The sequence below is a fragment of the Colobus angolensis genome, unplaced genomic scaffold, assembly GCF_000951035.1.
Source record: "Colobus angolensis palliatus isolate OR3802 unplaced genomic scaffold, Cang.pa_1.0 Scaffold59, whole genome shotgun sequence".
Classification (NCBI taxonomy): Eukaryota; Metazoa; Chordata; class Mammalia; order Primates; family Cercopithecidae; genus Colobus; species Colobus angolensis.
The window spans coordinates 5939248-5952555 of NW_012119487.1; the positions used below are offsets into that span (position 1 = coordinate 5939248).

The window sequence follows — 13308 nt, forward strand, 5'->3', positions numbered from 1 at the left end:
GCTAACCCTTGGGACAGAGAGCATTGCCTGATGCTTTGTCTTGGCGAACTCCCTCCACGCCATGGGCATGGTGGTGTCTGGTGGACAATCCCAATCTTACTCCAGACACAGTGAGTCCCAGGTGCAGGATCTACCCATCCCACTGTGGCCCTACTGCTCGATGTTGATGGAATACACGAGTTAACTTAAACACAATATATAGAAATAATTTTAATGTTTTTTATTACATTAATAGGTTACTATTAAAATGCAGACATCATTTTCCCTTTCTTACTAATGTGGCAGATCTTGGCATTTCATATATAATATAGTGCCTTTTTCAGAGGACTGGAGCAGTATCTTTAGAAGCTTTACAGCACTCTCGGGAGGCACTATGATGGCTTCTATCAGTGTTGTCATTTTGCACACAGGAAAAGGGAGGCACAGAGAAAGCTAACTAAAGGTGTGGAGCAAACCAATTTCAGAATTAATACTAGAGTGATTTCCTTGATCATTGATGCACATTGAGAGTATTTTGTTTAGCTCAAATCAGTAAGCCTAGGATGGTCTGAATTTTTCATTTCGTGTATCTCCCTCTTTTCCTCCCACCACCCCTTCTTCCCCAACCACACAGACACATACACATGCACAGGTTTTGTGAGATGGAAGTGTGCTTATCCTAATGGAGTTCCAATTATTAGCCCTGAAATATGACAGCATGACTTTTCTCAGTTCTCCAGGAAGCCTGCTCCCATTTTAGCTTTGCCTCTCATGGGCTATTCCCATTGGAAAAAGGACAGATTTTCTTATCCTTCCTGTTTGGAAGCGTTTTCATACTTCTTGGTTGGAAGGCAGGGCTGACTGTGAACCCACTTGAAGGTGTGTCAGGTGGTTTACATGATCTTGTCCTTGTCACCTGGGAGCTTGCCTGAGGGAATGCCCTGAATTGGCATAATAAATGCCACAGGAGATGAAAACCTCATCACTGCGCGTGCATGTGGATCAGAGAGTAGACGCTTGGGAGTTAGGCCAGGCACTTAGGGTGGTGACTCATCCCGGAGCAAGGTGGGAAAAGCGGCAGATGGTGACCTGCCTCTCTGCACAATCATTGCAGATATTTAAAACCAGTTCTCAGGCACCAGAAAATTTTTTTAAAAAATGGTCAAATATAAACAGAGATAATTATAGGCATATTAACAGATTCAGCACTCATCTTATAGCAGAGTCCAAAATTGTAACAGAATTTCTGTCACCTGAAAAGCAAGGGGACAAGATGACTTCTTAAATTCTTTCCCCTCTGCTTGTCTCTATCCTTGCATCCTTCAAAGCTCAATTCAGTCCTGGAGCTTCCATGAAGATTCCAAGGCTAACTCTTTCTACCTTGGCCTTTTCCTTTTCTGAACTTTCGTGGTATTTGCTACCCAAATACCATCTTATCTACACAAAATGGACTCAAATCTCTTACCCCTTATCTGGTGGTAAGTCCTATTTACTGGCCCAAGGGCTGTCTGAATTCTAGAGGGCTTATGTTTTCATGGTCACTTCTTGTTCCAGTTTCTTGTTACTGCTAAAAATCTCTGTATCACTCATACCTCATCTCCTGTGAATGTTCTCTTCTGTCTTCCTGGATTTTAATCAGATACAGCCCCTTTCTCATGATCTCTCTGAAGAGTTTCCACATAAGGCACACAGGCATTTGTGTGCATGCAGGTTTTGCAGTAGACTTGGGGTGGTGAGAACTTCTCTTGTCTAAATTCTTCTGCCTGGCTTTTGAAATTTTGAACTAAAACAGGCTTATTGTATCAATTTAAGAATTCAGAGGGGTATATAGAAAAATATAATAATAATTTCCTATTTCCTTCTTATTCTACTCTTTGATGTAGTCAGTGTTAATAATTGGTATGCAATCTTTTATATTTTTCTATGCTTGAACATGCACAAAATACAGATACACACCCACAAAAGTTTCCATTATGTGTAAAAAAACTGTTCATTTCTTATGGAGAGCAGTTTAGATTGTTTTCTGTCTCCATCTCTCTCTCTTCTCTGTGAATCCTTCTAAACTATGCTCTAGGGCTTCAACATTTATAACTAAAATGAACTATTAAGATATTTTGCTAAACAAAAGACCAGGAGGAAATTATGCCACTTCTCTATCAGGAGAAGGGGATGTTGTCAGTTGTGGTTTTAAATACGATTTTTTTCTCACTTTGCTATACACTTACGGTCGAGAACATACCATTTAGCACTTACTTCTTAGAGGTACTAGTTCATATCTCCTTGTTTTGTATCTCTAACTGATTCAAAGTCTGTAGATGTCTCATACTTTCCTTGACTTCTAATCAGAGTCTAGCTTATAACAAGTCAGTACTCTATAATTAAAGTACTTTTTGTCCTTTTGGTTCTATAATTTATGAAAGCTGCCTGAATTTGGAAACTCTTTTTAATCGAAAGTGCTTTTTAATGATGTATCCTTTCTAAATGGGCCACATCTCTAGCCCTTCCCCTCAAGGGCAATGACTATTCCAGGCATCCCTGAAGAATTAAGAAAAGACACTACTATCATGAATGTCCATGATCTCATGTAGGAGAAAAGGAAAATGAAGCAGGACGGGGAAATGGTACGTACGGGTGGCCACCTTGGCAGTGATGGGAAGGCTGAGGATGTTGCTAATGACAGCGTAGACGCTGATGTTGTAGGTGAGACCTGGCTCCAGCTCCGTGATGGTGACACCACTCCAATCTCCAGGCACCCGCTGCTGGAGCTGGAGGCCCCCCAGGGCCGTCGGCTGGTAAGAGATCACATATTCCGTCACTGCCATCGGCCCGTCCCATTCCAGCTCAATGGACCTGTCGCTGATACCAGCCACTCGCAAGTCCTCTGGAGGGGCAACTACCAGGAGGCAATACATAGATAGCATGAGCTCAGAGGATTGCCTTCCCCATCCTGGACTCAACTTTCTTCCTCACATCTCACCCCCTATGCCATGTCTATATGTTCTGCTGGGCTCAATGACTTTAAGTGATTTGTAACTTCCTTTGTGAGCAGGCTCTTGTCTTTTTGGTGCTTAGTACCACAATGTCTATAAGGTCATGAACATGCACTGCAGCCAGCTCCTATTGGCTTGTAAAGGCTGATTGTCAAATTTTCAGGACCGTTTCAAGACTGTCATTGAATAGAGCCATTACTAAAGATTCAATTTTATAACCTAATACTTAAGTAAATTATATTAAAAACAAAGGTAATAGATACTCAAAATTTATCACTTTCAAATTATTTGACTACATTTTACTATTATCTATACCTTTCAGGTAATTTATGTGTGCTCTATCTGTCTGGCAAAAATATTCTATGAATGTACCCTACTACACATCTGTTTCCAGCTCCATGTTTAGTGACGTCACGTTGGTAATTGAAATTGGCCATGGAGAGAGTATTTACATCACAGAAACTGGCAAATGCTACACAACAGGGCTTTTAAATTTTTTTCCTTCAGAGAGCCAGGTTGTTAGATATTTAACAGCAAACCACTGGCCAAAATTTTTGGTGGTTTAATAAGTTATTGTCATCAGATTATTCTAGGAGCCAATATCTGATTTGGCAAGTGGAAATAAAGACTCCTTCCTGGTTATCTTGCAAATTATGAGAAGCCAAAACAGTAAGTCCTGGATACCATGGCCTGATGAAGACACTCAACAGCCCATTATTGTAGAATTTTCCCTTTTAAAGACCACTTATGTTCTGAAAGAAACCTAGCTTGTGTTAAACTAATTTTTGTTAGCCTCAATCTTGGAGATGATGATGATTAAAAAAAATTCTTGAGGACTTTGCTTTACTTTCTTCTGATTTCTCAAATATTGCTTGGAGTCACCAAAGGTTAAAACACATAGAAATAGCCTTTTGTGTATCGTCTTGGAAAATGAAGATTCACCAGTGTTGTGGCCATTAAATAATTAAGACTTTTAGACTAACTAGGAGGCTAACTCCAGTGTGTCTGTAATTAGACCTGCCCATAGATTAAATCAAAGATCAAGCCAATATTTATTTAAATGATCATTATTAACTTATAAATTTATATGTAATGGAGGCTTCCATGAGTTTAAGCGTTGTCATAGGTTTTGAATTTCTCCCCTGGGTAATCTCACCCTTCCCCTTTACAACCAGGTAGGCTGAAGCCAGCTGTGTTTTGCAGGACCATGTGAGTGGAGAGTGCTGTCTCATTGTACTCACACATGCACCCTCAAATCCTCAGCAGAGGCAGAGACACAAGGAGACCTTTAACAGATCCCAGACTCACAGGATAGAATCAGCAGCATATATATGCACTGCTGGACATTTGCTTCAATTACTTTTACCCAAAACCATTCATTGAATAAAACAGTCTAGAAAGCAGAGCTTCTTGAGGATGGCAAATGTTGACTGAAACAAAAATTTTAAAAATTTTGGTTTAAAATTTATAAAACTAAAGAAGTATAAATGAAATTTAAATAAACTTTCAAATGATGTTTTATAAACTGTATCACCTATATTTCTGACCTTTTTAAAGCTTTGAATTTCACTAAAATCTTTGGGACAGCCTGTATAACACGCACAGAATGACTCCTAGGCCATGAGAAGAAGAGTTGATATTTAGAACTTGTCAGGATTTTGCATGATTATACCAAGCACTTATTATGCACCAGGTACAATGCTAACCATTTTTATGTAGATTATTTCATTTCATCCTCTCGCCAACACTATGGAATTAAGGTATCATTATTACTACTATTTTATAGGTGACAAAACTGGACCACACAGTCAGCAAACATAGAAGCTAGGATTAGAATGCAGGTAGAATGACTGTAAAACTTCTTAGCCAATATACAACACCACTTTACGTTTGTGTAGCATTTCACAGTCTATAAACTATTTTCAGATATACCATCTAACTAGAATTAAAAAAAATATTTAATAGCAGCCCTATGAGGTAGTTCATGTAGATATAATTATCCCAGCTTTACCAATGAGGAAGCTGAATCCCAGGTTAAGGATGTGCCAAAAGTCAGAGTGGTGTCACAGCAGAACTGACTGTCAAACCCTGATCTTCTACAGTCTTCATTCTTTCCCCTACAATTTAGGCAGCAGGTTACAGATTGCACAAGATGCCTCCTTTCATTTATACATGGCCTCCCAAAGTAAACTATATTAGGAATAATTCAGATGATCTTAGTAGATGTGATCTCTAGACTGCTGCTCATCCTAGAGGTAAGAAAATTCTTTTTAAACAGGTTCTCTAGTGCCTGTCTCCTGTGATTCAACACATTAACTCCAGGTTTCCTATGCAGGACTTCTGTCAGAGTGGCAGAAATGACCACTTCAAATTTCAAGTCACCAGCAATTCTTCAGGCATTTGGAACAAATCAGTGTATTCCTTTTTGCTTCCTTCTTCAAAGCTAATATTGACAACAGAGGGTGATCTAAAAAGAGCATTTTGGGATTTTAAAGCAAAAAAAGAGGTGCAGAAGGATTTTTAAAAAAATCTTGGCAACTTAGCTTAAGGCCTGAGCCTGGTGGTAAACATTGCCAACACTTCTGACCGAGAAAGCAGTAACTGGTGTCATTCCTCATGGAAGTGGTCTTGACAATGGTGGCTCAATGGAGGAGACCACCACTACTTGCACTCTAACTTAGCAGCAGCTATGTACATAGCTATGTACACTAGGCATCAGTAATCCTTATAAAACAAAATTATATTGAACTGTACCACAAACAATCAAAGAGCCTCGTGCCTTAATTCAATGAATTCATGGTGAGTGCAAAGTATTCTTAGTCTTACTTTCTTTGGGGTGTCAACTTTGAAACTTGAGGAAGAGCAGGCTGTTAAAGAGGAATAAACTGTGGCTTGAGGAATCAGGGTTGCTTATCTGCAAAGATGCCATGCTGTTTCCTTTTTAGATCTTGCATAAATGTTGCACTTATGTGGTGAGAGCAGTTGGAATTAGTTCCGTAATGTGTCTTACTCCAAAGAGCAAGTGGTTTCGGGTGCCAAAGGTTGGGCTGGCTGCAGTCCTGACAGAGCAGAGGCTGACACTGATGAATCTCCGTGGGTCTGACTGAAGTCCAGGGAACAGCTTTCTGGATTGTCTCAAGACCCTGCTCTGATGGTTCTTTTATCCCGCTGGCTCCGGGGGAGTTTTGGCCAGCTCCCTGGCCAGCCCCCGCACTAACCACCATCACTGGGGAGAGATGTGGACAAATGGTTGAATGTGCTTTTCCACCCTACCTCTGACACCTCATTTTTTTCTTTTTTTATCATGTGATGGAGCTCAGCTTTCATATCAAAAGGCTACTTCTTTGTCTGTGTGGCTTTAAAATTTTTATTTTTCAATTCTATTCTACTTTGCATTCCAGAGAAGATAAAAGAGTGCTAGAAGCTGGTAGGAGACCAGGATTCTTTTTCTTACTCCGCCATTAATTAGCTGTCTGGCTCTGGGAAAATCTGTCTCACTGACTGCTGCTTTTTAAATCTGTAAAATGAGAAGCTTCTTTCTAAGGCCTGTTTTAAGTTCTCATATTCATGAATGTTTTGTTCTGTTATCTGTACATGGGCAGAAAATGGAGGCGGAAGTCTTGAGATTTTGTCCCTTGGCACACTATGAGGATAGATCAAGGCTAGGAGTCAAATGTAGTGACCTTGGCAACATTGTTCAATTGTGCTCAAGTGCTGCAGACCTGGGGGGCCTCAGAATGAAATCCACACAACGGGCAGCTATTTTCTACGCCCTTTCCAAAGAGAAAAGAATGCCCTATAAGGAAGTATATTTTGAGACTTTCAGTGTTTTCACCTTCCTAACCCTTCTCTCTCTCCTCTCCTCAGTCCTGTGGGCAATGGGAACATCGTGCTGTGGTGTGTGCACCCGGCCAGGAATGTCAAACAGTGGATAAATAGCCCCTTCTCCTACAGCCTTTTCACAAAGAGCAAGCAAAGTAGCACTTTAGATAATGACCTAGATACTTCTCTGGAAGAGACCTGTAGCACTTGGTTTAAAAAGCAGGCCTTAAGAGTAGACCTCCTGCAAATGAGTGGTGGTTCTAGGGTTGCTATAGAAACAGATGGAGATTATGCAACTGTCCTTCTTCACATGCTTTGGGAACCTGTAAATTAATTTATCTGGGCCTATTGAAGTGTTCCTCAAGCAGCACAGAGGTACCATGTCGGAGGTAACGTGCTCATAGTTTGGACTCAACCCAGTTGTAGCTATGCTAGCAGCTGCTGCGTCTTCCCTGGGGTAGCCAGGAGGGTTCAGTGTGAGTCCTGGATTAGATCAAGATTTTGTTTGCAAATGAACCTATCCCTATAGAAAGGCAGGTTCAAGAATATGACAGGTATATCCAGACCACCAAAGATTGAGTCTACTAAGAAGAATGTGCGCTACAGAATAGCATTAACACAGCGATGGCCCACACTGACCCCGGGTGTCCTCCAGATGGGGCCTCATGGAGCCTGATCCCCTGGATGGGAACTGGGGCCATGCATCAGCCTGGCTTCCCAGAAGGTGCCTAGTGACTTTGGATTCAGAAACAATAAGGCTTAATTTCTGTTTGAAATTCACTTTGGGATAATTGGTGTGGTGACTATATTTTTAGAAATATATTTCAATTCAGTAAACAAAATTGGGAGGCTAAATGAAATAATTGGATATGGAAAAAAATAAGGAACATTAAATTTTTTTCCCTAAGCACAGTGCATTATTGTTGTTCTTCTTTTCATTATTACCATTGATTTTTGAAAATAATTTAAGTTGAAGTTAAATGTGCGGGAACGTTGCCTGCCATGTAGGAGTGAGTAACTCTGGCTTACAGAAAGCTGGTGAACCTGGCTTACCAGGCTTTCCCCCTTCAACTGATGTCACATGACTTATCAGAGAATTCCTAAAATTGCTCCATTAGAAGGTTTAAAATGTTTGTTATTTTTTATTTTAAATAATCCCAGTGGGCTCTCTGAGCCCTAAATGGAAAGGACCAACCACTTAATCTGTACTGTTTAGAATGTAAACAAATGTATGCACAATAGTCACTGATTTAGTCAGAAGAGGATGAGCTATAGTGAAATAATAAACATAATCTGATTTGCATCCAAAAGACAATCAGTCCCAATGAGACACCGTTTTTTTTTTTTTTTCTCTCTGTTGGGTTTAGATCCCCATTGTAGGACATCATCTTTCTATCAGCTTTGACATTGTAGACTATACATAGGGTTGGTTCTAATTTGCTAGATAGTCATCTGGAACAGAATCATACTCTTTTAATATTCTGTACTAATTGTTAGAATGTTAGCTGTTACCCAAAGTCCTTAGTACTTTATTTCTATTTAGATTTAAATCCTCGTCTAAAAACACTCTGCCCCACTAGAACCATTTCATAAATTAATAACATCTTGCAATCTGTAAGCTCCAGGATAATCAGAGAGCCTCACAGACCAACCACCATCTCTTGCAGTAGCATTGTGTAAGGCGTTCCTGGAATATGGCAACTGATGAGGGAGATATTTTGAGCGGATGGAACACTTGGGATACCTCAGAGTTAGAGAATGGCCTTACCTAAGATGGTCCCATGACCTCACTGTCTACCCTCCCCCACCTCAAGGACAATGAAGTGTTGTCATCATTGCTACCACTGCCTTTTTCCCAGTCTCAGGGGTAACAATCCAGCTTTCAGCCTGAACTTGACCTTTTCCTATTTCCACTCTTTATCCCCTTTAATCTGCCTCATCAATTGTTATTGACTCAAGAAATCAGCTCTCTTGGAAAGCAAATGAGTACAACTCAATCGAGAATTATTTTGCCTAAACTTCACTTTCTCACTCATCTTTCTTCCCAAGTTAACTGGAGGCATCCAGCTAGTTTGCTGGACCACCCTTGCCAAACACCCCACAGAGTTCCCCTGCCTACCTGCCGAGCAGTCAGGGCCCTGGTAGCCCTCTTCACAGATGCAGAGCCCCTCCTCACATTGTCCTCGCCCACTGCAGTCATTCAGACACTGCCGCTGGCCGCAGTCCTCACCAACGTAGCCCTCCTCGCATAAACAGGTACCGTTGGCACATCTCCCCTTCCCCGAACAGTCCCCGGGGCACCTCAGTTCCCTGCAGTCCTCGCCAGTGTAGGGCTCTTCACAGACACACTCCCCGTCCACGCAGAGCCCCCGGGAGCTGCAGTCTGTTGGGCACCGGAGTTCGGAACAGTCATCCCCGCTGTACTCGCTGTCACAGATGCACTGGCCATCCACACACACCCCCCGGCTGGAGCAACCCAGCGGGCAGTAGGGCTCCGAGCAGTTCTTGCCAAACCAGCCTTCGTTGCAGATGCAGCCACAGGACTCAAAGCTAAAGTTGCCGTGGCCACTGCAGTGAGGGATATAGTCCAGTTGTCCTGGAATGGTCAAGGAGAAGGTCAAAGAGCAGCAGTGGCCTCTCCTGTCAATGGTGCTGGGGAAGTATGGGCAAAGGTCTCTCTACTCATTCTCTGACCAGATTTCTGTTGCTGAGAGTGAAGCTCAACATAGTTTGGTACATATCCAATTTAATAAATATTTTCACCTTCTCTACTAAAAAATACAAAAAACTAGCCGGGCAAGGTGGCGGGCACCTGTAGTCCCAGCTACTTGGGAGGCTGAGGCAGGAGAATGGCATAAACCCAGGAGGCGGAGCTTGCAGTGAGCTGAGATCCAGCCACTGCACTCCAGCCTGGGCGACACAGTGAGACTCCGTCTCAAAAAAAATAAATAAATAAAAAATAAAAAATAAAAATAAATATTTTCACCTAACGTGGCTGTCTATGCCTAGCACAGGGCTAGGGGCAAAGATGAATGAGATCTGATCCCTTGTCCTCCAGAAGCTCACCTTTAAGGTGTCTTAGGGTGGATTCCTTAGAAGTAGGTCTTTGATAAAGATCCATGTAAAAGTGATTTATTGGAAGGTGTTCCCAGAAAAAACTGGTAGGGAAGAATGGACAATCAGGAAGGGAACGTGCTCAAGCCCAGGTGCATTATCAAGCCAAGTCCCAGGAGAGTCACTTGGGTTCAGTTCTGCAGGGCGCTCTGGGCAGTGAAGGTCACATTTCACTGTGGGTTAAGGTCTGTCCCTGAGGGCATGTGAATCCCCCAGCCCCTCATTCGCTCTTTGGGCAGCCCAAGAAGTTTCCAACAAACTGAGGACAGCCCTCTGACCAGGATGCCCAGGTGCTGGCTATGGGATTGTGAGGGACCTAAGGGGGTGTAGGCTGAGCACTGAGTCCACTGTGCAGAGAAAGGTCTTACATGTTACAAACCTGTCCGGCTCCCTCCCTGTCTGCCATCTGACTCACTCTGTTCATTCATCAAAACCCAGCACCAGGGTTACTTCAAAGACTCCCCAGGACCTTGCTCTCATTTAGTTACTGTTTGCTGTGACCCCTTTGGGATTCTATGCATGTCTCTGTCCTAGCCCTTACCATGGGATAATGACAGTGGCTAATTTATCTGCCTAGCATGATTCAAGTAAACATACTAAAGAAATACAAATGGAGTACCTGCTGGCATCCTTCTTTGCACTTGGCCCTGAGGATATGAAGTCAGTAAGTTACATCCTTGTTTAATTCTGCCACTTCATGCCGCTCCCATGAAAATATACTTTACTGACATTATTTAACTTAGCTCTTCCTTGCAGATGTTTCCCACATTTGCCAGGGATCCTGGTGGAAGGCTGGCAAAAAGTTCACTTATAGAAGTCCCAAGTTCCTGAGCTGCAGAGTCCATGCTCATGGAAACCTAGGACTTTCCCCTATTCAGCTTCGTTGAAAAGATGAGCTGACCTGACCATTGTCATTGAAGCACAGTAGAACTGGACTTGCTCTTCTGTTCTTCAGATTGTTTAATTTATAGTGTTGGTTATGGGGAGGAGAAGGATGAGAGAGGAACCCATGAAATATTTTAGTCCTCAGTGACTGCCTCTAGACTTGCTGTGTCTCAGGGTGAATGTGTCTGATACCCCTCTGCAGCTGCAGGCCATCTAGACTCTGTTAAAATTTCACTCTGCCACCTCCAGCCTTCATCCCTTGAAAGCCTTGAGATCATGGACCCTATAGAGGTGAGTGCTTGAACTCAAGACAAATGTCTCTTGTCATCAAAGAACTGAATTGCATGGGGTCTAAGGTACCTTTTGGGAGAGAAAAGATGTGCCCAAAGGGGTACACATACAATTCCTACTCACTGGCATCAGCTGATAACAGCTGATGCTTATACAGTACTTATAGAAGCCAGGCTGACATCTGAATAGGTGCTTTCATTGTTAACAACTTCTTGTTGCTCTAGTCTAGCACCATTTGTAGATGAGGAAAGAAAGGCACAGATAGGTAACTGCTTAGATCATCAGCTAGGAAGCAGTAGATTCAGGATCTGAACTTGGGAATTCTGACTCTGAAGACTTACTTATGTCTTGCAGAGAGGTAAAGATAATAACTCGTAAGGGTTAGTAATTAGGGGTGGGCAATGTTAGAAGTAAACCCCCTGTGATTTCAGCCCTTTGGAGGGTGCACTAAGCTGTGTGAGTGTGTTGTGTGTGAGAGCATGCATACGTGCATGCGTGTGTGTGTGTGAGAGAGAGAGAGAGTGTGTGTGTGTGCATACGCTTCTGAGTGCTTGTTGAGGGGGCAGGGACTAAAACTTCCATCTCACTGGAGAAGATGGGGATAGGTCCTCCGAGACTTTAATGACTGTCATCTACTCAGATGGGAGAAAGGCTGTGATTGAGTGAACAGAGCGTCTGCATTCTCTAGTCCCTCAGGTTAACATGGATAGATATCAATTCAACAGCTTGTGAAAACCAAAGATGAATGAAGACAGACATCAAATTCCCTGCTCGCCATCGAAGTTGCTGTGCTGAACCGATGAACCATTACCTGACTCATCCCCCCAAAATCAGGTTAATGTATTTCAAACTGGCTATGCAGTGTAGAAAATCCCTGGACTGAATCCCTCGGGGAAGAAGTGCATTTAGATCTTAGAGACATATTAACCGGCAGCTACAGACTAAGGCACTTTTTTCCTTTGACCGTGTGAAGAGATGCCAGGGTTTTGCTGGGAGTGTGTCTTTGCTGGAAGTGCATTGGTCCTTCTTGTTCACTCTCCCTCTCTGCTCAGCCCTCTCCTTCCCCTCCTGAGACCACGCTGCAAGCTCCCGAACTCTACCTGTGGCAGCACTTTCTTGGCAGCAGTTGGCGTTGCACTGGTCTCGCAGCACTGACACCTCTCTCTCCAGCATCTCGATCCGGCTCAGCAGCTCCTGCAGCATCTGGGCCGAACTGGCACATGGGCAGGCCTTTCTGGGGAGGTTGATCCTGTGTGTAAAGGTGACCTGGCTCTCGTGGTCTGAGGTCTGGCCTGTGTACTCTGCCACAGTCTCGTCTTCTGCACTCACCTCCTGCTCAGCAGAGGCCTCTAGCCCCGAGGAGCAGAGGCTGTCCAGGGGCACGTTAATATTGTACACGTGGTTGAAGACCACAGGCTGTTCTTTGCTAGATGTGTTGTAGTTGGCAATGCCTCCTTCCTCCTCCACTGACTGTCTCTGGACCCTTTCTGTGGTGACCTCCAGCTGACACTCCGAAGGCTTGAGCATGGATCCCAGAAGGATCAGGTTGACGCCAATGAGCATGTTCTTCAGAACCACTGTTTCCCCATCTGCCCCCATCCTCTCAGCCAGAGATCTGGGTTCAGGACCAGCCTGCAGCACACAGCATGGAGTTGTGGGGATCTGCAAGGGAAACCAAGGAAAGAGACAGCCTCTGAGACCTATGCCTTGGCACCATGGCTCTGCACAAGCCTACAAAGCTCAGGAATAGGCAGCCAGAGATTTTCAAGGGGGACATCAGGAAGGGACAGTGGCTGCCCAATGTCATAAAGGCCCAGGACTTTGTTCCCTAGAGGACTGGACCCCTGAAAATGGACACTGCTTCTGCATACTATTTTGTTTTCTCAAAAGGCTTATCTGGAACACACGGGTCTGGTCCCATGGTGGGCAAGTGGTTCTTGGAGGAAACATGAGGACTAGGGGCTGGGGCCCTGTGGATGGGCTGTTCCTCTGAGGAGTACTCAGAGTTTCTTTTCACTTCCAGGTGAGAAATTGGACCAGGGAGCCTTGGGTGTCCTCTCCTATTTCCCCAGATATTTATTGCAAAAGGACTCTGCCAGCCACTTCAAAACAACTTCATGAGCTCCTCTCAGCTCATCTATTCATACAAGTTGTCTTCAGAATAACCAGCCAGGTAAATAATATAGCTCCAGGTAATTGTGATTGTTAATAATCCTTGGGTACATTT

At 43.3% G+C, this 13308-nt stretch overlaps 1 protein-coding gene across 2 annotated transcripts in view; it reads right to left on the bottom strand.

Annotated features, from left to right (window-relative positions):
* TNR (tenascin R) overlaps nt 1-13308 on the bottom strand; it is a 421782-nt gene that overhangs the window by 76982 nt on the left and 331492 nt on the right. For both annotated transcript variants that reach the window (XM_011962373.1, XM_011962374.1), the window contains 3 exons: nt 12182-12743; nt 8911-9387; nt 2609-2872 (listed from right to left, as the gene is read on the bottom strand). In XM_011962373.1, the coding sequence (XP_011817763.1) occupies nt 2609-2872; nt 8911-9387; nt 12182-12680 (1240 nt within the window). In that variant the 5' untranslated portion in view covers nt 12681-12743. The remainder of the gene's footprint in view (nt 1-2608; nt 2873-8910; nt 9388-12181; nt 12744-13308) is intronic.